The 23,200-nt window shown below is 43.7% G+C and overlaps 1 protein-coding gene across 3 annotated transcripts; it reads right to left on the bottom strand.

Annotated features, from left to right (window-relative positions):
- Positions 1 to 9,936: 9,936 nt before the first annotated feature.
- LOC147892872 (filament-like plant protein 4) lies at positions 9,937 to 17,272 on the bottom strand. 3 transcript variants are annotated; one of them, XM_087387669.1, is made up of 10 exons: positions 17,115 to 17,272; positions 16,777 to 16,963; positions 16,556 to 16,683; positions 15,915 to 16,212; positions 15,406 to 15,735; positions 14,974 to 15,114; positions 14,724 to 14,853; positions 12,019 to 14,617; positions 11,771 to 11,855; positions 9,937 to 10,860 (listed from the first exon to the last, which is right to left on the bottom strand). In XM_087387669.1, exons 6-10 carry the CDS (start codon positions 15,085 to 15,087, stop codon positions 10,267 to 10,269), a joined length of 3,522 nt encoding a protein of 1,173 aa, XP_087243795.1. In that variant the 5' UTR covers positions 15,088 to 15,114; positions 15,406 to 15,735; positions 15,915 to 16,212; positions 16,556 to 16,683; positions 16,777 to 16,963; positions 17,115 to 17,272; the 3' UTR covers positions 9,937 to 10,266. The 3 variants fall into 3 exon arrangements, with proteins under 3 accessions (XP_087243795.1, XP_087243794.1, XP_087243796.1); XM_087387668.1 differs by having other exon boundaries at positions 17,082 to 17,272; XM_087387670.1 differs by lacking the exons at positions 15,406 to 15,735; positions 15,915 to 16,212; positions 16,556 to 16,683; positions 16,777 to 16,963; positions 17,115 to 17,272 and adding an exon at positions 15,279 to 15,384.
- Between the last annotated feature and the right edge of the window lie 5,928 nt (positions 17,273 to 23,200).

A 23,200-nucleotide genomic window follows, 5' to 3' on the forward strand; every position in this document is an offset into this window, starting at 1 on the left:
AATGAGGCAAGGGTCATTACATTGACCAACACGCTTAAGGAGCAGAAGATGCAAGAAGGTTAGACAATCATACATCATATTACAAAGGTCACTGATCTCAGAGATCAGCTAGCAAGTGTTGATGAGAAAATAGATGACAAGAAATTAGTCTCTATCACACTCAATAGCTTAGCTCCCTCTTATAGCACATTTGTTACCTTTTTGATTATTATGTTCAGGGCATCCCCTGTCTCGTTTGATGAGCTAGTTGGGTTGTTGTTACAGGAAGAGGAGAGGACCTCCAATTTTTCCTATTCTTCCCATCAAGGTGAGCAAGCACATGTCACCCAAGAAAGGGCAAATTTTAGCAAAAGGACGTCATTTTCAAAAAAAGAATAGCCATACATATCAGCCCAAGAATAAGGGGAATGCAAGTACAAATCAAGGTCCTAAGGTGAAGAAGGGTAGGTGCAATTATTGTAAATAGCCAAGTCATTTTGTTGCAGAGTGTTAAAAAATGATTACTAATGAGAAGAAAAGGCAAGGCACAAGCCGTAATATTGTTGTACTAGAGCTGAAAATGCAAATGCCTCACCACCACAGGCAAACACATGAGGACAAAGATTTTGTGTTTGTTGCAATCCAGCTTTGATGCAAGGGGGGATTCTAGTGCACATGATAAATGGTATTTGGATAATGTTTCTATTAAGCACATGACTCCTAGAAAGGAGTGGTTTGAGGAAATCTCACATGTTAGTGGTGGTTGGCAAACATGTTACATGTGCTATCAGTCAACTCTGACATCCATCTATGGTAGCACCCTTGAATTCCACAGTTGTTAAGGTCCTTTCTCTAGACGACAAGCAACATGTACAACAATCAAATCAGTCCTTCTAGGATAAGCCGATTGTGGGCAAAATTGTGGGCCTCACACCCACAAGGAGACATGTGCAAGAGTGGATCCAGGCAAGCTTGGCACTAGAGGGTGACCACATTCAGGAGGTCACCATCTATGGAAGAGGTGTCTTTCTCATCCAGTTGAGCTCCCCAATTTCAGCTGTGCTTCACGGGGGAGAATCCGATGTGTGGATAGGCGGTAGGAGTTATTAGATTGTCGCTTGAGGTAAAGGTTGATCAGGCATACTACTGGTCACTCCATAAGTGTGTGAAGTTGTTCGAGGTGGAAGTATCCTTCATGATGAAGTGTGCACAGAAGATTGGTATTGAGCCGATGTCCACCCTAATACGCCGACATACAGACACGGTGTCATGTGCATGGATTGGTATCTGACGTGTACTGGGGTACACAAGACTAGCTCAGGTAGCCTGGGGAGGCTTAGGGCTAGGCAAGCTTGCAGATTCTTGGGTTTAGTGGCAAGGGTACGAGCCAGTTATAGGTCTTCACTATTTTTGGCACATGGGACTCGAGTCTATATAAGGGGCCCAGGGGTTCAGTTCTCAAGGAGCTGATGGGAGCAAGTCTCATTCTCAGGTGCTAGGTTTGATCCTGGATTGAGTCACAGACGCATGCATGCATCATAGCATAGCCCAAGGCCCAGCAATAGATTTTAGGCTTCACGGTGCCACCTAGTGGTATGGGACACTAGGTTGGTTAGGATCTGGTTTGGAGTTCGTGCTAGTAGCTCAACTCATGGCTCGAAGGGGACATCTTCTGATTTGGGATCGCATCCTATAGATGTCATGATTGGGTAGTGAGCAAAATGCTCAAATTCCTCATGTTTAGTGTGTTCTTGTGTTTTCTTTCAAATCAGAGGTTTCAGAAGTGTTGGGGTCGTGTCAGTTGGTATCAGAGCCAACTCCTAAGTTAGGAATCTCTGTTATATGAGAAATTTGGACGAGATTAACTCCAAGTATGCCTCAATATCGAAATTCATGTTCATGCCATGCAAGTGTCAGCTGGTTCATTCTTTTAAGGGCAGTGGTGCTAGATTGGGATAGAAGGAAGGAGAAGAGAGTAAGAAGGGTGATTTTGTTGCAAGATGTGAAGCTAAGAGAGAGAGAGGTGTAGTTAGGAGGAGGTAGTGAGGTCCAGGTAGAGGAGTGCGAAGGGAGTCATGAGGGAGTTTGGAGCTGAGGCGAACCAAGGTGATCCCACATGCGGCTAGCTACTCAAGGGACGTGTTGGCATGTAGGAGAGGAGTACAAGAAGGTGCACAATAGGCTAGCACTAGATTGTGATCTGCTAAGCCGGGTGCTTTTCGGGGGGGCCTGGAGGCTTAAAAAAGCACCAAGTTCCAGGTAGAGGAGTGCAAAGGGAGTCGTGAGGGAGCGTGGAACTAAGGCAAACCAAGAGGGATCCCACGTGCGGCTGGCTACTTAGGGGATGTGTTGCCATGTAGCATAGGAGCGCAAAAGGCTAGGGCTAGATTGCGATCTAGGCCAGGTGCTTTTGGGGGGGGCCTGGAGGCTTAAAAAAGCACCACCCCTCCAAGTTTGGAGGGTGGGCTTTTGGAAAAGCAGGGCTTTCCTAAAAGCTTGCTTGCCCATCTATAAACTCGACTACTTTGCTTTCTACCCCAACTTGTGGATTGCGCATGCTCCAAGCCCCTCTACACCATCACGTTCAGGAGCCAGACACGCTAAACAACCTACTGCAAAAATCTGTATGGATAGCCAAGAGCGGGAGTCCTGGGTCCAGAAATGTGAGCTGATCGTTAGCTCGGGCCATCAGCTCAAGCCAGCCTACCTTCTTCATCAACCAACCTTTCCATTCTTTCGTCATCTCCTCACTGGCCAGTTTTCACTTTGTCCATACCTCCTAGCTCCGAGGCCACTGGATTGTTTCTCTTCTCTAGCCTATCTTGTTCTTCAGATCAAATTTCAGTCATCGCTGATTCCATAGACCTTGGGCTTACGATGGGAAACCAAGATATGAATTACCATGCATATTATGATCAGGGCCTCTATGATGATCTAATTATGAAGACTGCCTTCAGTGAATTCACCACCACTCTTGATGAAAAGTTTGAGCGCGTTAATGCGAATCAAACGGGGTTGACACAACAACTCCAAGGGATTCAGACTTCACTCTCACTTTTGACTAGCACTGTTTAGGCACTCACGCATGTGGATGCATTTGCTTTAGTGTTAGGTCTGAATATCACTCTAGATCCTTATCTCAGAGATCAGAAGTCCCGTACCAAGGAGGTGGTTGACACTTGGTTACACAAGTGGCAAGTACACTTCCAGTTTCACCCATACCCAGATGAAAAGAAAATGCATCTTGCAGTAGGGAATATGTCAGAGAAGGCTTTATTGTGGTGGAAGGAACTCCGACCCAAGCCTGCAACATGGATGGAATTTGAAGAGGTCTTCAGGAAAGAGTTTCTGAAGGAGGAGGAAGATTACGATATCGTAGGCAAGCTCAAGGCCCTCAATATGTCCAAGCCAAATTTGACTTTTGAGGTTTATCTTCAAAGGTTTCATGATTTGCGGGCTAGAGCTACAAAGATGGATCCAGTTACCTTGTTAGGTTTCTTTGTGGATGGTTTGCCTGACTCGTACAAGATTCATATTAAGAACAACAAGTTTACCACTTTGCAAGAGGCCATGAACTATGCATGCATCTATGATGATATGGAAGAACAAGAAGAAGTTCTTCCAATCTACCACTGGTACTGGGGAGTCAAAGTCTATAGACAATGACTTCAAGAAGAACTCGACTCAGACGAAGAATGGTCGTGCCCTTTTCCTATGCACATTGAAGTTAAAGAAAGAAGGATGTTGCTTCATATGCGATGAGTGGGGCCACACTTGGAATGATTGTCCTAAGCACAAGAACCAAATGCAAGCACCGGGACTGAAGCTCCATGCGGGACATGGTACCAAAGCTAAGGGAGCTAACCAAGTTTCGATGATAGGTATTTCTATAAATGTAATTTCCTACCCACTTTCTTGTAATTGCATTTTTAATAATTTGTTATTTGGCCCCCATGACATTTTCCCAGTTTATGGGGAAGTAAGGGACCAAAAGTTCACATTCTCTTTGACCCGGGAAGCTCTCCACAATACCTAGCGATCACAGCTACGAGGTGCAAATTCTAGTTGGGAAGCAATTTTGGGATCGCAATATTGACTCACTTTCTATCCGAATTCAAGACTACACAACTGCTCTTACATGCTATGTCATGCACTTGGAACATGTGGACTTGTTAATCAGAATAGTGAGAACACCCAATTTCGTATTCAGTGTGATAATATCCCCTCTTCTCAGGGACCTATTGTATCTATGATGCAGCTTTGGAATATAATAAACACTTCTCATTATGATATGTATCAGTGTGTTTTGATTCCGCTTTCTTCATTTGTTGTTTCTCTTAATAATAAAAATGATTTAAGCATGTTTGAACACTGTGAATTGAGAATGTTGTTGGATGATTTCATGGATGTATTCCCTGCTCAACTGCCAAAAGGGTTACCTCCAAAGTGGGTAGTAGACCATCGCATAGAGGATGAGTTAGCTTCACAGCTACAAGATTATCTGAATATGGGCTATATTCGTCCAAGTAAATCACCTTGGGGAGCACCTGTCCTCTTAAGAAAGAAGAAAGATGGCTCGTGGAGAATGTTTATAGATTATAAACGATTGAATACAGTGACAATTAAGAATCGACACCCTCTTTCTCGTTCCAATGATTTGATAGACCGTTTGGTTGGAGAGAAATATTTCACTAATATTGATTTGTGTACAAGTTATCACCAAATTTGTATCTATGCTAAACACATAGATATAATCATATTCCGAACTCGGTATGGCCACTATGAGTTTCTCGTATTATCTTTTGGTTTGACCAATGTTCCTAGTACCTTTCAGCAAATGATGAACGATTTGTTTCGAGATTTTTTGGGCAAATTCATTGTTGTGTTCTTAGATGACATCTTGGTATATAGCCGAATGCTAGAGGATCACATTGGACACCTACGGATTGTCTTACTTATACTAAGATTGCATAAGTTCTATGCCAAGATGAGTAAATGTGACTTCTTTATGAAGGAGATCATTTACTTAGGACACAAGATTTCTTCTAAAGGTATTAGCACTGATTTGGATCGTATCCAAAAGTTTTTGGAATGACCTATCCCTCAGACTGTGAAACAACTTCATTCTTTCCTACGATTCACGGTTTTTCTACGGAAGTGTGTTCGTGATTATTCGAATGTCACATCACCCCTAACCAACATATTGAAAGGTCGTGGATGAAGGTCTACCTAGCCAATCTCTTAGAATGATGCATTGAACAAGGCTTTTAAAACCTTGAAGTTAACTATCAAGGAAGCACCTGTTCTTGCATTACCCGATCCTACCTAGCCTTATGTTTTAGAGGCCGATGCCAATGATTTTGCGATCAGGGCAGCTTTATTCCAAGAGGGTAGACCTGTAGCTTTTCAGAATAAAAATCTAGATGACACCTAATATCATTGGCCCACACTAGAAAAAGAACTCTATGCAGTTGTGTATGCCCTAAAGGTTTGGAGACACTACTTGTATGGTTCGAAGTTTTTTGTATTGACAGATCATCAGTCAATCAAGTATGTGTGTAATGGGTCTGAATTGAGGGGAAGAAAGGCTAGATGGGCAGAGTTAATGCAAGACTTTGATTTTGAAATACATTATCGAAAGGGTTCGATGAATAGTGTGGCAGATGCCTTAAGTTAAGTCAAGTTTGTAAATGCTATGTCATTTATGAAAATATCTCATACCTATTTCAATCTTGAGAGAGCTTTGCGCAACTGATAGTCATTTCAATTCTTATTAGCAAAAAGTCCAAGATGGGAGCTCCATGGTTGACCAAGACTCAGGGATTGTGCCACCTATGGTACATTCGGCAAGAGGTCAATGGATGATTAGGAGGGGCTCGCTATACCGGAATGGAAAGATATGTGTGCCAGATTTTTTGAAACTTCAATCCAAGATTCTTTGGGAGTGTCATAATGCTCCTAGTGCTGGACATCCAGGTATACATCGGACTTCGTCTCTTGTGAAACAAACCTTTTATTAACCTAAGATGAATGCCTTTATTGAAAACTACATGGTAGGTTGCCGGGTTTGTCAGGTTACTAAGGCAAAATATCTTAGAAGCATGGGTTTATTGCAACCATTGCAAATCTTAGGTAATAAATGGGAAAGTATTTCCATGGATTTTATTATTGGGTTGCCTAGAACGCGCAAGGGTCATGACTCCATTTGGGTCATAGTAGAACGTTTGACAAAAATGGCTAGATTCTTACCTACTAGAACAACCATCTCAGCTGTTCAGCTGGCTCACGAGTTTGTGGACCACTTGTTTAAGCTATATGGTTTGTGGTCTGACATCGTCAGTGAGACAGGGACTCGAAGTTTACAAGTAAATTCTAGACACTTGTTTTTTAGAAGTTGGAAACTACTGTAAGTATGAATTCCTCAAATCATGCACAATCTGATGGCAGTACAGAGAAGGTCAACCAATTGGTTGAAGATATGCTTCAGACATATGTTTCTAAAAGACAATCTTCATGGGAAGATTATCTCCCCATGATAGAATTTTCTTATAACAATGCAAAGCATTCGAGTACTAGTTACATTCCTTTTATGCTTAAGTACGGGTTTCAACCTAAGTCATCAGTTATGGTTGGGTTCAAGGGAATTCTGAATGATGCTACAAAGACATTCTTGCAAGATTTGCGAGAAATGTTGCAGTTTGCCAAGGAGTCTATTAGAAGTGCCCAAGATCGGGATAGATTTTATGCTAATAGACATCGTTCAGTTCTCTGAAGGAATGATGGTATATTTGTGTATTCCGAAGGAATCCAAGAGCCTAAGTACTGGTTTGGTTCCAAAATTATTTCATCACTTGCAAGTTTTTGCAAAGAAACATAAAAGATTCTACTAAGGCACTTTCCCTATGTATTAAGTTTCTCTTGCCCTCAGTGATAAGTCCAGTGCATTTTAGCTTTGTTCACACGAAGTCAACAATGTGTGCTAAGGATTATGCTTCAAGCAATAGTGAACTCTCTGTCATGATATAGTCTGGACTTTGGCAAAACATACAATAGCATCAGCTGTGATTACCAGTTGACACACTCGGCATTGGAGTTTCCAGTTTATGGTGAATTGTCTTTAGCGATGCAACTGTATCTTCCATGTAAGCATTCCATGTAAGCAGGCACAGCTGGACCCTTAGCACCTGCATTGTGTGTGTAACCATTGAATGCTACTTCAAATAACATCAAGAGGAACCTTCATCTTCATTAGAGCTTACAAAGGATGAGCAGTTTATTGTGTCCAACTATCAACTTGGATCGAAGTAGTAACAGTCTCTATTTAGCAAATGCCCCCATGCATCCTGGAGACTCAACGCAAGAGCCTCTATAATTGGCTTCCATCTCAGGACCCCCCATAGCATCAATTGTTGCCTCAAGAGCAACTTGAAAAGCAAGAGCTAATTAAGACAAAGAATCGGTATCTTGATTGACTTTCACAATAGAGTAGATAGACATGTATGTCCCTATCATTCACATGTACAAAATCATTGGTCTTTAATACTTATAATTTGTAATTTTGATTTATCTCAATAATCCCATTAATTTAATGTATTTAGCAGATTTTCTAAGCCAAATGCCAATGGTTAATGAATTGAGTTTTACTCGATTCCAAAATGACCTAGAGTGCTGAAAAGGAAAACATGATTTTGATCCTCGCTATTTTAAAATATGGAAAGCAGTTATGAGGAGGGATCCAACAAGTGAGGAGCTTTCATTGAGGAGTCACATGGAAATGGTGGCACTTCACAGGTTGGTGATATAGGAATCAAGTGGAAAAAATATAGAATTGAAGATGGCTATCGACTCTACAAGGTTAGAGTATGTGTCCTAGATAATAATGACATTGGGCACCAAATTCTTTTTGTGTGTCACGATAGTACGAGTGTTGGATACTCGAGTTGGAACTTTAATACGTAATCTTGGATGCCCTTATCTATTCCAGGCCAAAAGAATTGCCTCTTTAAAAGCACATGCTCATCTTGAATTCTTGGTTCCAAAAATGTCAGGTGAAAGTAGGAGGCTCCTACACCCCTTGGAGATTCCATCTGGCAAATGGGAAAGTATCTCCATAGAACTTATTGTTGGATTACCTAGGATATAGAGAGGGCACGACTCTATGTGGGTACTTGTGGATCGGTTGACCAAGATGGCTAACTTTATTCCAACTAGTCAAGAGGTTAAAACTCCAAAATTGCAAGGCTATTTATGAAGCATATCTATAGGTTGTATGGGCTACCAACGAGTATTGTTAGTGATCAAGATATCAAATTTAACAACCATGTTTGGTCTTCACTTAGGCAAGATGCACTGTACAAATGTCTACTAATGATTCAGACTGGTTTTCAAAAGCAGTAAAATCAAAAGTACTTGCATTGGCATTGTTGTGAGTGATCATTGAAAAGAATGGCTTTGCTTCAGGATCAGTTCGTAGTGACAAGCGTTTTTGGGGTTTGGTTCAAGGATGCGAAGATAACCTGCGGACAAAATGTTATGCTTATAGATGGGTCAAAGCTATGAGAGACGGCCTCTGCACAATTGAAAATGGTCAGGCTTATAGTGCCAACCTCACTTAGCATCCATTTGAAAATTCGATTCAGGCTGACATCCGCCCCCAATAGTCCACCCACATGGTGAAAACCTCCTATGCTAGACTATCTATGTGAAGATAGTGGGAGAGAGGGAAGGAGTCTCACTTGCGGCTTTCTCACATACACAATGGGGGAATACACACAAAGGTGGAGGCTGAAAACAGTTTTCCTCTTCTTAGTTATGAAAGCCAAAAGAACTCAAGTACAAAGAAATAGAAGAACCCTATATGTGGGTCTCAAAACCAAACTCAACTAACTAAGGTGGCATACTAACTGAGCCACGAACTAGAGTAGATAAAGATAGCTATCATCCAACTATTATTCGTGGGCGGTGTACCAACCGCATTTGTAGCTAACAAGTCGGTGACATAAATGCACAACAGTCACCCTGGCATATCGTGAGTGGAGCTCAATATCTCAACACTCCCCCTCGAGCTCAATCCCAATTCCTGCACACCAAGCAGGTCTCTGAACTTGCGCAGCTTCTCTGCGCCCAATGCTTTTGTGAATATGTCAGCTACCTGATCCTCTGTGCTGACATAAACTAGAGCAATAAGACCTAGTAAAACCTTCTCCCGCACACAGTGATAATGCACCTCAATGTGCTTTGTTCTAGCATGATAGACTGGGTTATTTGCCCGTAGCATATACTGCGCTCTCGCCACACCGCGAAGGGCGTCTCAATCTGAGACAGTGCACTCTTGCACTTCTGGCTGTACTACCTGCAGAGATTTGCTCCCAAACTCGAAATAGGAAAGCAACACTGGTCCTCTTACTAGGACACCACGAACTTGGTTTGCTTTCTTGAGCTCCTTACCACGAACAAGGCTCTAATACCATAGTGGGAGAGAGGGAAGGAGTCTCACTTGCGGCTTTCTCACATACACAATGGGGGAATACACACAAAGGTGGAGGCTGAAAACAATTTTCCTCTTCTTAGTTGTGAAAGCCAAAAGAACTCAAGTACAAAGAAATAGAAGAACCCTATATGTGGGTCTCAAAACCAAACTCAACTAACTAAGGTGGCATACTAACTGAGCCACGAACTAGAGTAGATAAAGATAGCTGTCATCCAGCTATTATTCGTGGGTGGTGTACCAACCGCATCTGTAACTAACAAGTCGGTGACATAAATGCAAAACGGTCACCCTGGCATATCGCGATGGAGCTCGATATCTCAACAGTCTACTTGCATATTTTTCTTGCATATTTTTCCTCAACTGTCTAAAAAAGAAGTGCTTGACCCTTAATAGCTTTGCACAGGGCTTTGGCCATTTGAAGGTCTTGCTGCCAGCTCCTCTCAGAATCCCAAGGGACGGAGACTGGCAGCTCAAAAGAAAAATTTAGAATGCAGTCTACATAGAAAGATGAAAGAACACAAACCTGCTTTCAAGTGCAGATAAGGGTCTCTCTTCTTCTTCTGTCTCTATGTCCTCTCTTTTAAGTTCAGTCTTATACATATTGCTAGAAGAGTCTTTCCAAATCTATTCACGTGAAAAACTTTTGACAAAGACAACTATCTAGAGGGTGTTACCCTGGCATTAACAAAGGTAGTCAACTTACTCTTACACGTGAATTTCGAACGATAACCTCAATCATTATTACCTCAAACAAACGATAACCTTAGTCATGTTGTCTCCTGTTATTAACAGGTAGTCTATTTTTTGGAGAAGAACCTGCTAAATCCAGTTGCATGCTTGTCTGAAAATGAATCAGACTTGGAGTCCCGAACTCTGCTTTTTAGAAACCTTGCTGGGGACTTGGCTGGGGAGCTCAAAATTTGATCTTTAGGGGAAGATGATGCACTAGGAGCCTCTTGGTAATCAGGAGATCCTGTGTGATTGGCTCTATGCATGCCAGGTGATGCCTGCTGACCATGTAGAGTCCATCCATCCCTGCCATCATTTTCTCCCCTATGCATTCCATGTCCAGATTTTGTCTGTGAGCCCTCATTTTCTAGTTTCCCTTGTTCCTGCCTCCTTGGCCAATGTAATTCACTAGGACTTGTGGTTGGGCTGTCCATCATTCTCAAGTAGAGTGAACCCCTCACACCTTGCAGCTGGTCACTTAGACTGTGCAATCTATGTTGAGTCATTGAGGGATTAGGGGAAGGATGAACTGATGCTGGAAAGCCACACGAAGTTCCTACTCTTTCCTTGGGCATCCCAAGCTCCTTCAGCTGCTTTCCCAACACAAGGATAGTTTGCTGGCATTCAGCAAGCTTTCCAGCAGCTACTGCAATGTCTTGCTCCTGCACACAGACCAAAGAAAATGGTAAGAGGAGCAAATGCAAAGATCATGATAGTATGGGTACTGCAATAAATGGAATGGAGAGCTGCAGATCAAAGGCCATCACTACAGTGATCATTTTATTGATCAAATTCCGCATGCAATTTACATTTTAGGCCAAAAGATCAGTTGACCTATTTTGAAACAAGCAGGAAGACCTTAAATATAACATGAGAGGACCTATAATAATTTAAATGTCAACAAGGAGCAAGTCTTCTACAATTCTTGAAGTAGATAAAACATGACATACTTGTTAAAAAAAAAGATTCATGATTAGCACACTGCATCTTCAACCTGATGTCAATTCTCCCCTGGTAAAGCCTTTTATGTGTAATCCATGAGCAAATGCCTTACATGTAGACATTGCCTAGCCTTTAAAACTTGGATAGTGATATGAATTTGAAGAACAATATGAGTAGTTTTAAGATGCTGTCTAACAACACAGTCACTCTTTGTGGCAGACACTTTGTCTCATAGACCCTTCAGTCTTTCAATGACTTTAATAAACCCTCTCTCTCTCTCTCTCTCTTTCTCTCTCTCTCTCTCTCTCTCTCTCTCTCTCTCTCTTCTCTACGTCTGCCCTGTCCCTTTCTCTACAACGACTTCGGTGTTTCTTTTGTTTCACCAGTCTGATACAAAGGATTGGCATTGGGCAAGGGGAGCACATACACAAAACTTGCTAATGCTGATGATAAGTTTGGGGGGAGCAGACCTGTTGCTGCAAATCAAGCCCCCAGTATGGGAACAGTAGATGCCATAGTAAAGGGTCAATGCAAGATGTGGAAAAGATCAATCTGTCCTCGACTATGGGCAATTTAAAGTTAATGCATTACAGCAACAACAGATTGTAAAGAGGAGGCTATGGTACATACTTTCTTCACTTTAGATGCCATTTCACCTGCAGACAATTCAGATGTGCTCGGGTCATCACCTTTCACGGTGGCCTGCCTCCTTCGCCTGAAAAATAACATATTGAAAACAGTTTAAATATTTCCTTCAAGCATCAGTGAATCTTTCAGCATTTGAAGTCTTACTTTTGGAAGCTCTAAAACTCTCCAAGGGCCAAAATATTCGTTTTCACAATGGAAATACAATTTCAAGCAATCAATCAATGTCTTACACTGTAAGGCATGAGTGCTGGTCCTGGAGCTCCTGATACATGGCTTCTATGTCCTTACGACATTGTGTCTCATCCTGCAGCTGTACTTCTAGAGTTCCAGTCTTTTCCTCAAGCTTCTTTACTTCCTCTCTGACATCAAAAAGTTGGGATTCAAGAGTCTTTCTGAGAGAGACAAGCTCTACAACCTCATTCATGAGAGAGTTTTTGCTGTCCAACGCTGTGGTAAGACTTGATGATAAATCTGTTGTGGCTAGCTGTGAGTCTTGCAGCTGAGACTTCAATCGTGCAATCTCGTCTGTTGTTCTTTTCAGTTGCCTATCAGCTTCTTCTTTCTCAGACTTTAACAGTGAAATCTGTACATCAACGCATTGGTCTTTTTGCATGTGACCCTCGAAGGTTCTTGCAAGAAAAGATTTCTCAGATTCAAATGAAGCTCCACGGATTTCTTGGACCTGCTCATAAATTTTAGTAGAAGCCCCAATTGCACAAGGAAAAGATTCTTCCATATTCAAGCAGCTCAACTTGAACATAGATGGTGCACTTTCTATATGTGAACCATTGGTTAAGGTGGAGCCTCCATCCCAGTCATGATGCCTTCTTCTATAGCCTGTTTCAGGTGACTTGTTTGAAAAAAATAAGTGACTCACCAACCAGTCCAAGGCAGAGGCTATTTCTGCCAAAAAATAAAAAATGTCCACTTTATCTTGAAGGAGGGCATTGCAGAGTGTTATGAGACTTTCAATGCAAGCATCCGACTCCAAACTTCTCCACTGCTTCACAGCATCGGCATGCCCCAGAGGATCGATACTGTCTACCCCTGAAGGAGATTCAGAATATCCTGTTTTACAATCCACTCGAGATAGCTCTTCAAGAAGGCAAACCACCTTATGAACAGCAGTGGCCAGCTCAGGGGCGTAGCTAGCCAGTTTTCCTGATGGCAAGGTGATGTCCTGCCTAGACATACTTTCTTCTGATTGGCTGCTAGAGTGAGCACTAGGTGACCAAACTCTTGTATCCCTTACTTCTGGAGATTCTGTTCCAAGGCAGGCTCCGCAAGAGTCTTCAACAGTGTCTGAAAGGAGTTTTGACTTGCATTCTTTTAGTTCAATCAACGTGACTCTAATCTCTTCTAGGACATCATTTAATATATTGGCTTCTGTTCTGGCTTCCAGAACCTTCACCAAATGTTTTTCGATGCTCGATAGAGCTGCTTTTGCTGTCAAATATTCAAGTTTTAAGGCATTCAACTCGTCCTCGGTATGAGTGAGCCTACTCCTCAGGTCTTCGCATGCTCTGCTCACTAATGTGGATTCCTCCGCTTTAGCTGGAAGGGTTGCATTAGAATTTTCTGGAGATGGGAGGTCCCCCAAGTGCTCCTGGCTAATGCCATGGAGAAACGCTTCAACATTTGCAGATCCTTCTCCAGAAAGTTTGGCATCACTGTGAGTCGCCATTGATGCCAGCTTCTCCATTTCATCAAAGTCATCCATGAAGGCACAGCTTGAGGTCATCTCAGCCACCGAACTGCCTTTATCCTTTCGGATTTGGGCTAATTCTGTTATCAAAGCAGTTGCCCAAGACTCAGTACAGGTGTTGTCATCTTCTGCACCTCCGTCTTGGGATGCAGAAGCAATGCTCGGTTCTTGGCTGGGGAGAATGGCCTGAGCATGTGCAATGCAGCCACCATTAAGGGAAGAGTGCCTCGATCGCTGTGAGCCAGCATGTTCAAGCTGCTCTTCCAGGACAGAGACCTTGGTAGCAGTCCTAGCACACATCAATCTGGCAGACTGAAGTTCACTCTCCTTCTTGGCAAGAGACTCTTTAAGCCATTTGCTGTCTTCCTCCATGGCAACAAGACGGTCATACAACTCTTTGGAGGATTCATGGAAGCTGGGATTGGAGCTTCGCCGGGAAGGAGACATGCGTCGAGCTTGCTGCTGCTGATCAGCAGGGAGAGCAGAGGGAACCATACCCAGGGTCTCCACCTCCATTCTCATCTGAGCAAGAGCAGCTGGTCCTGGCAATTTCTTGCGAACAAGAAGACGGAGTCGCTGGCACTCGTTCTCGAGCTTAGCCACCTTCTTCACGTCCTCGAGATGCTGCTTGTTTGCAGCCTCAGCTGCCTTCTTGGTGAAGTGGAGCTCCTCATTCCTGATCTCCAACTCCTTGCTCAGCAAATGCAGCTCGTATTTCCACTTTGCCTGCTCCTTGTCGGTCATCTCCAGCTTCATCTGCAGCATCTTCACCTCCTCCTCAATCTGGCTTCTGGCATCATTGGCTTCCTTGATCATCCTCGCCCTCTCCTGCAGCAATTTGCCCATTTCACCCTTCTCTGCCTCTGCCTCCTGTAGCTTCTCTTGTAGCTTCTGTAGTTGTGAATCCAGCTCCTTGCGCACTCCCTCCCACTTCCTCGTCTTCCTTGCCACCACTTCGTTCACTTTCTGCTCCTCCTCCTCTCGCTGGTGCCTTAGCTGCCTCATGCACTCCTTCAGTGCCTCGTCCAGGTGCGTCACCCGACCCTCCGTTGCAAGGCGCTTCTGAATTTCCGTGTCCAATTGTTGCTTCAGAGTTGCGGCTTCGGATTCCGCCTTCTCCCAGCCTGCAATCGAAAACCGAGCTTAAATTGAAGTTGGAGAAGCCAGTCAAGGGCATACTACGGACCAAAAGGCGCACTTTTCCTCAGCGGGGAAGACCATCCTTATCACCTGTTACTGCCTCTTCGGCGACCCTAGCGTGCTGCTGAACAAGCTCCTCCTTGGCTGCAAGTTGATCGCTCATAAGTCTCAGCCTTGCCTCTCCTTGCTGAAACGGACTCGTCGCAACCAATTGTTTCGCCTGGCCAATGAAATCTATCAGTGAATTAAGCAGAAGATCGAACAACTAAACATGCAATCACACGCTGCTTCAATGAGAGAAACTTTGATGTGTTGATTTGAGATAGAGCAACACCATTACCAATTGCTCATTGTTCAGTTTGGATTCACACGCATGGGTTGCATCTGTATTGTAATGAGCCGACATAAGTTTATCGGAATTCTTCTTCTTCCAAGGCCAGACCCTCCGATCCATTTTGCTGAGGGATATGAATGCTAGACACTGCAGTCGGCATTCAACCAAAAATAAGCCCGGAAAACGATTGCAGGAATAGGCCAATTGTTGGAGCTATTCAAACTCTCGAACTGGACCGACAACGGCGAAAGAAATCGATCAAAGCTTAGATGAAACATACTGAAACCAATTGGACAAAATAGACGGCCTACATTGAGTGCACGGACAGAATCCTCAGTTCTGGAAGGGTAGGACGAACGGAAAAAGCAAGCAATCAGAGAGACAAAAGACAATGCAATCAACGTATCGTTGAAACGCTTCGACGTATAATTCCGTCACCTGAGCCAATTGAGCTTGTTCTTTCTTATAGACGATACTCCGGATGATTTGTCGCAGTTATCTGAGCTCAAATTAGTTCCATCCCAGCATTTGCATGCGTTTTCCCATAACATTTACGAGTACGCATTCGTTTTTACTTTCTTCTATTTCTCGAGTACACAACACCACCTCAATGCCTCGACACGAAAAGCTCGCTTCTGAAGTTTGCCCTTTTCCGTTCAATTAACGGTTCGTTCTTCCCTAAATATCTGTCCGGCTAGCACGTAATTCAACTCGCGAAAAGCTGCATGCACGTCGTTTCAACACTCTTTTTGGCTCCGTACAACGTTACTGGGAGTGGAATACGGTCCGTTCGTGATGAGACATAAGACAATACGTTGTCGTTAGGGATGAGAATTCGAACTAATTGGAAGTTGAAACTTTGGAACTTGGAAGTTCGAAAAACAAGAACACGATTAGCATGTAGACTTCGAAGGTCGAGAAACAAGAACACGAGTGGAATGCAGTACCAAGGTACCCACGAAGCTGCCTGCATAGATCCTTCTTGTTCCTCGCCTTACATTTAACCAGCGAATGGTGCTCAGCTTTGTCAACAATACGATAGAAACAGGTTGATCGTGCCGCGTGCGTCCGTTGGCTGGTCAGTCGTGTCTGGCTTGATCGATTTCCAGTGATCGCTCAAGTTACGAAGCAGTTCCAGCTATGACATAGCCGCTGCCTTGCAAGTCTCAAATTAAAAACATTTCCCAAGTTCCAACGATGATGTTGCGCTCAATCGTTTCCCATTGTCTTCTCAACAAAGCGACACTGTTGATTCCGTAAGACACGCAAGACAAACAATTAGCAACAAAGATATGGACAGATAAGCGCGAGAAGAAGATGGAGTCTGGACCCATGCATAGGCCTGAATTCCAGGCAAAACTTGCAGCAGCACAGCTGCGCTGCGGCGACAGAAACGGGGGGGGGGGGGGGTTAAAACCGATTTTTCGCGAGGGTGATGGGGAGAGAGTGAGGAAGGAAGGAATTGCAGAAGCGGAGTGGTGCAGAAATGGAGGAATCTGAGATTGATTGAGAAGCTGGAGGTGAATGAAACAGGATGGAATTGCGGAAGCAGATGGGATAACGGGATGAATGGAAGGGATGAAGCAACCTGATTGATGAATCTGCGAGGACGATGGCAGCAGCAGCTGATCCGTGGTGGACGGGAGGTGATGATGATGATGAGAGCAAAGAATTACGTCGTGCGAGCATCAAAATCCAAGCAACTGCAGATGAGTTCTGAGCAGAAATCGGTGTTACGAAGTGGCGCGAGGATCAAAATGCAAACAACGGCAGATGAATTCTGTGCAGAAATCGGTGAGAAGAACTTACGACGTCGTGCGAGCATCAAAATGGAAGCAAAGGTAGATGAATTCCGTTGCAGAAATCGGCGGGGATGAGGCCAGAAAGGTAGGTGCAAGCAGTGATGGAGAAAGCGTAGCATTATGAGCTCAAGGCAGCTGGCTGACAAAGCTCGTGGTCCGCCATAGCCACAAGCTTCGACCTTATCAGTCAATACCTGCACAATGAACATATTCATCAGAAAATGCAAAAAGCTCCAATCTTCTATCTTCTTCTTCATCTTCACCTTCTTCTTCTTCGTCTTCTTCTTCTTCTTCCTTCCGCCATAGCCGCACCTGCTTTTTTTTTCAAAGAAGCCATAGCCGCACCTGCTGATCCCCTCCTTCTTCCTTCTATTTTCAAGCTCCTTCGCGTATCTTTATCATCGCCTCCCCTCCTTTTGCCTCTCGCTCATTCGGCCCCAACCACTTTGCCTCTTTTTCCGCCGTCTCCAATAAAGGCTTCCAGCTTCCTCCATTTTGTCGCAGCTTCCTCCGCCGTAGCCTGTGCACAACCTTTTCACGTTCCCGCGGGTCCTATATTAGCCTCAAGCTTCAATGCCCTCGAGCTTCTTGCGCCGTACCCTGGGGGACTTTTCCCCCTCTTTTTCCACCATATATAAGCCACAGAGCCTGATGTTACAATTGCAGCCCTATAAGCTGTTTCTCCTCCTCCTCCTCCTTCTTCGTCCTTCGCCTTAGCAGAGCCGTTCTACGCTTGAATTTTCACCCCCGCATGAGCCATCGCCAAATCTCCCGCCGAATGGATGGATCGAGAGTGTAGAAAATGCGCGCTCCAAGTCGTCCTTCCTGCCATAGCAATGCGCCGAGGGCGCCTGTTTTACGCGTGAATTTTCACCCCGCAAAAATATAGCCATGGCTAATGGATGAAGAGGCATGGCCAGATCCCGTGCCGAATGGGTGCTCATTCTGCCATAGCCAAGCTTCGCAACAGCTTTCACAGGGTGTGCGAGTCGTTCCGCCATAGCCAGATCGCGACTGAACACAACCTTCTACTCCCGGTTGTCTCCGCCCCTGCCACTGCCTACAGCCAGTCACCGATGTTTCCACGTGGCCGTATCTACGCTTAACACGTAGATTCTATCGCGAGCCCTTTGTTTTTTTTGGGAACACACCCACACGCCACTCAGGCGGGCAATGGGTCCAGAACTCTGGCACTCACACGCAAGCTAGGACTCCATGCCCCGGTCACCAAGACTTGAACCCATGACTTGTGGATTGGTAGCCCAACACTCAAACCACTAGCCCAAAGCTCCCCATCCATTTTATGAGAGAAAAGGCAGACTCCAAGGTTCCTAGTAAAAAAATTTTCATCCAATGGTTTGGATTGTCATTCCACCACCCCAACCTTCACACCACTCTTCCAAACACCCTCCAAAAGTGGAGAGGAGCATCGTCCTCCTACATGGCCCAATGGGCTTGTCGGCCCTAGACAGGCATCCAAAAATTGTATCTGAGCTATGGAGGCCACACATGCTATGGACAATTGTTGCAATCACTGCACCCTGGCACCAATCATTGATCAAAGCTTCTTGTAATTAAATGGCATCTTTTTTTATAATCACTAAGACTCGCTGGTATGAACCACACCACCCACCCGGACATTCTCTTTTCCTTTTGGTCCTCTACGGCCGAGCCTAAAGAAACCTTCAATTCTAGCCGAGATTTATCAATTTCAATAGTGAATTTTATATGAACTCAATGCTCATGAACCACAACACCCACCCGGACATCCTCTTTTGGTCCTCTACGGCCGAGCCTAAAGGAAACCTTCAATTGTAGCCAAGCTTTATCAATTTCAATAGCAAATTTTATATGAACTCAGTGCTCATGAAACCCGATTGAGCAATCAAGCCAAAACTCTTTTCCCAACCAATCAAGATCAAGACACTCATCCAAGTCAACCAGTTTTTGCATCTCTAACCATTCACATTTGCCAGATTGTACACGAAGAGCTTGTTCACAAAATTGGCCAGATTCGCAAATTTTGAAATCATTTCAAAAGTTAATTACGATTCCAAACATTCACCCACACAAATTTTGTAATCATTATACCTTGGTTCTCCACCAATTGCAAAGTGAGCCTCTCTTTCCAAGGTGGGGCTGAGGTGGCAAGCAGGCATTGTCATTACCTCGTATTTTCTATACAGTCCATCACCTTCCTACCTAATTTCCTCTGCAAGCAGTATGGTTTCTTACAGTCTATCCCCAGTCATTTTCTTATCGCTTATTGGAAATTATAAGTAGCCGAATGTAAAACCAACACTTGTGTAAATAGAGTTTGCTAGCAACCTGGTTGCCCCAAACAACCTCAGAAGTTAAAATCATGCCCAATCGCATGAATAGGCTCTAAGTTACTTAAAATCTTAATTGGTATATTAAAGATGGGAAAAATTGGAGCTAGTTTCCTCAATTTTCTGTCGGTCAAAATATACTGAAGGGTAGCTTTTTTCTAGCAATGGATCAGTGTCCACATAAAACATTTTTCATAATACATACCAAAACCTTCCATTTGAAAATGTTAAATGTTTTAATTGAAATTTTGCACGCTATAAGCAAACATATAACAAAGATGCCTTCAAGTTTGCACGTTTTTCAAACTTCTGTTTTCAAATTTGAAGGTTAAATTTCCAAAATCTGCCACTCACCTGACATTAAACCTCGTTTGTTTTCGTGAATACTGATTTCAATGCAAAAATCAACTTAATTTGCTAAAAAACACAATTTTGATGGAAAATCAAACCCTTTTCGACCACCAAGTTGAGGACTAACCATCATCCATGGAGACTTACATGCACTCTTAGTGGCTTATGTTATCCAAGGGAAAGAAAAGGGAATTAGGGATAAATTATCTAGATGTTTTCCCTTGGAAGAGCATAATTATGAAGTTCCTCCCGTTTAGCATAACATAATTTCAAAGGGAATATGAGTGATGACTTTAAATAGATGTCACGTCAATCAAAGAGGTCTCTACAAAAGTGTCACATCAATGGTTCTCAAGGGTAGGAAGATTAGCACTAGGAGTTCTGGAGCATGGACAGCTATTTCTCTTGGTCCCCTCTATTTTCTTTGGTGCATTTTTCTTAGCATACCTATTGCCCCTCTTTTTTTCCTCCATGACATAAGCCCCTTAGTGAAACCACACAAGTATTACTACTAGCCCTTCGAAAATAGTGGGAACTCAAAAGCATGAAGGATGTAGCATTCCCACCATGGACATAAAAAAGGAGGGGGTGAGTATAAGGAGAAAAGAAAAAACAAGCCAAATATACCAGTTGCACTTTGGTGATAACCCTCTAACTCTTTCAACATAGGTATGCGTGCTCTCTTATGGGGCGTACATAGGTGGGTAGAATATAAGCAAGATCCATGGGTGCAATAAGTTCCCCTGCCTACTCCTTGAAGAAAGGTTGCAACATAGACTTCATGAGCACTTAATTGGAAACATGTTCACCTACACCCAAGCCCATTGCAAATAGGGCTAGAAAACATACTAGCTTCCAAAGGATATGAATCATGATTCCTATGATCACACAGATGTGTCCATCATGGAAATTCACCATATAGGTAAGGTCATATACTTTTACAGGTTTAGTGATGACTTCACATAGGATGCCAAAAGATTTACTAGTGGGGCATACAAAACTACATTAAAGGTTAGGATAAAAGGGGTTCTAGGCTTGCATGAGACTTTGTGGAACGTGGGCGAGCATTTTTATAGAATGGATGTGAAAGCTCTGCAAGAAATGCTCCAAGAGCAAGCAGTTCAGTCAAGCACCCAGTGTTGGTGTGTGCCATGGCACAAATGAGGAAGATATCCTATTGAGTTATCACACCATTTTTTAATGGTAGTATGAGGGTAGTACATTATATGACTTTTTGAAGTAGCTTCTTATAGTCATCAAAAGATAGTCATACTACATAGACAAGTATTTTGGAGGATGAAAGTGCAAGAGTGCCATAATGGCAATCTCAAATGAAATTGAGCTAGTGGGTTACACGATTGATCAAATTAAAAACATTACCAATGCTATTGTCAATGTGGCCCTTGCTTTGGTTTTGGGACTTGCAACACTGCATGAGCATGGTTGGATTCATTATGACTTGCATCATTTCAAAGTCTTTTTGGTTTGGGCTCGCAAAGAGCAGACCCAAGTAGGGATTATTGATTGGGGCCATGCTCTTGACCATAGTGGGAATAGAGCTCCCTTGGTTGCACCCAAGGAATGGATAGATTTAAAATTTGAGTACCAAGCCCATGTCAAAAAAGTTAAGAGAAATTTTGGTCCTTACAAGTGGCTCACCCTAGAGCTCTTGGATCCATCGGTGCCTTCTCTGTACTCAGTTTCTTTGGATGTATATGCCCTGTTAGGTTTTCAAAGAGTTGGCCTTTTATGTGGTGAATGCACTCGGAGTTCCAGGAGTTAATAGAAGGGCCATGAACACACATTTGATGACCATGAATGAACTTACAATGCTGCTGAATGAAAAATAGATTCTAACATAGCCGCACGCTTGAGTTGATTGGGTGTAAAGGGGACTTGCCATGAGACCTAGGGTATAGATGAAGTTGAAGATAATCTTCTAAGAATGAAATCATGATCCAACTCTTCTACTGCTTATCTATTCTAATAATATGCTTTATTTTGTGTCCCTAATAAACACTCATATATCCATTACACATTGAATATATGTTTTCTTTGTACATTTTGGTCATATATGCATCTTTTTGGGGCGATAGACATTTGGAATTTTTGTATATATGTCGTGTAGTCTCAACGGTGACTCACATGTCATGGGGATCTTGAAGGAATGCCGATTGATCCTCCACTCCAAGCTACTCCTTGTGAGAGCAATGCTAAGCACGAGCCATCCGCATGTGTCACTCAAGCGGCTCCCGGATTGTTGCAATGTGTTTCCATGAGAGAAAGGGGGAAGGGGGAGAAGGAGAGGAGAGGGAGAAGGGGAGAAGAGAGGGTAGAAGGGAGGGAGAAGGAGGAGGGAAGTAGAGAGTGAAGGGGGATGGAGTGGCAAACACAAAGGCACTACAAGGGAAACAAGAGAACACCCAAAGACACTCTTGGAAGAGAAGAGGGAGCTTGTATTCCAAACTTGTGCATACAACAATGAAGACCAAAGGGTTTGAGCCACAAATGGCTCAAGATTGGCCTCGCCACTCCCTCACAAACGGGTTTTGAGCCTCAGATGGCTTAGGACTCGGATGGGTGAGGTTAACACAAGCGCTTTTGGGACCCGGTTAGGAGCACCTCCTAATGCTAGGTTTGTCCCAAACGTCCTGGCAGCAGCACCTCCTAGTTTCGGGATTGTCCCAAGCGCTCTTATATGGGTAACACATGTTCTATTTTCGACACACGAAGAGTGGTAACAATAGAGGAGTGATGGAAAGGGTAGTTAAGATGCCTTGGTACCCTATGGGCCCAAGAGCCTTGTAAATGTAAAGAAAGGGAGAGTGCAAAAAGGAAAAGGGTTGGCCCTTCCTTCAAAAGGTGACTTGTATAAAAGGCCAAATGGTTGACCGTAAAGCCTGTAACTATACTCCCTCCATGGCTGCGACTGTTGAAGTAAATTATGAAGCCTAATTACCTCTAATCACTCATTACCATGCATTCTGCGACGACTGTACTCTATGGATGTTAACATGCCCCCCTTCTTGTTGGCTGAGCCGTAGCTGCACTGGAGGAGGTGGGTGGAGAGGACCATCTTGAGGACTGCGTAGCGCTCCAATTGGTTGGGAGTGAGCCGGGTCAAGTACGAGTGGAACTTTTAAAAATGGGTGGCATGCATGCCCTCATAGATGGCCATGAAGATTGCAGACTCGGAGGTCCTGAAACTGATTGGGGCCGATGTTGGGGTTGAAGACAATCTGGTTGTTGAGATTGTGGAGCTTGTTGTCAATCGGCCGAATGTGGGCAAGGAGATCTTGGAGGAGTAAGAGAATAAGACGGTTGAAGTCGACCGCCGCTACAAGCATGGGATCAAGGACAAAGCCGTAGGTGTCATTGAAGGATTGGAGGCATAAGCAAAATCTCTCCTTATTCATTCCCTTCAAAAAATTGTACTTCGAAAAGTTGTACAAGATGTTAGGGTCCTTCTGTTGGAGCTCGTGGAACTCGGCTCAAGTCCATCGACGTTCCATGGGCATGTACACGGGATAGATCTGTCAGTCGACGTGGGCATTGCGGTAGTAGCACCAAAATTGCTCCTCTTTTAAGAAAGGAATGTGTTAGCGAGATTGGAGGGTGGCGTCAGCATCGATGAGGGGGATTAGAGCATCGGAGGACAGGTGGTAGCCTCCGCATGTGCACTTCAAATGTGTTCGTCACCAGTCGTTGAAGAAATAGGTAATGAATTGTGTAAGGGGATGGACCTGCATT

This window comes from Dipteris shenzhenensis, chromosome 16 (genome assembly GCF_047967505.1).
Source record: "Dipteris shenzhenensis isolate YYH24624 ecotype China chromosome 16, Dip_SZ_1.0, whole genome shotgun sequence".
NCBI classification, from domain to species: domain Eukaryota; kingdom Viridiplantae; phylum Streptophyta; class Polypodiopsida; order Gleicheniales; family Dipteridaceae; genus Dipteris; species Dipteris shenzhenensis.

Bases quoted from the DNA above. Each gene is read 5' to 3' on its own strand.
- LOC147892872 (XM_087387669.1), bottom strand. From the start codon at position 15,087: ATGGATCGGAGGGTCTGGCCTTGGAAGAAGAAGAATTCCGATAAACTT. The intron at 11,856-12,018 runs GTAAGACATTGA...GTTATTTTTCAG, and splicing joins CAGCACTCATGCCTTACAGT to GCGAAGGAGGCAGGCCACCG. The intron at 10,861-11,770 runs GTATGTACCATA...GTCTGTGTGCAG, and splicing joins TGGCATCTAAAGTGAAGAAA to GAGCAAGACATTGCAGTAGC.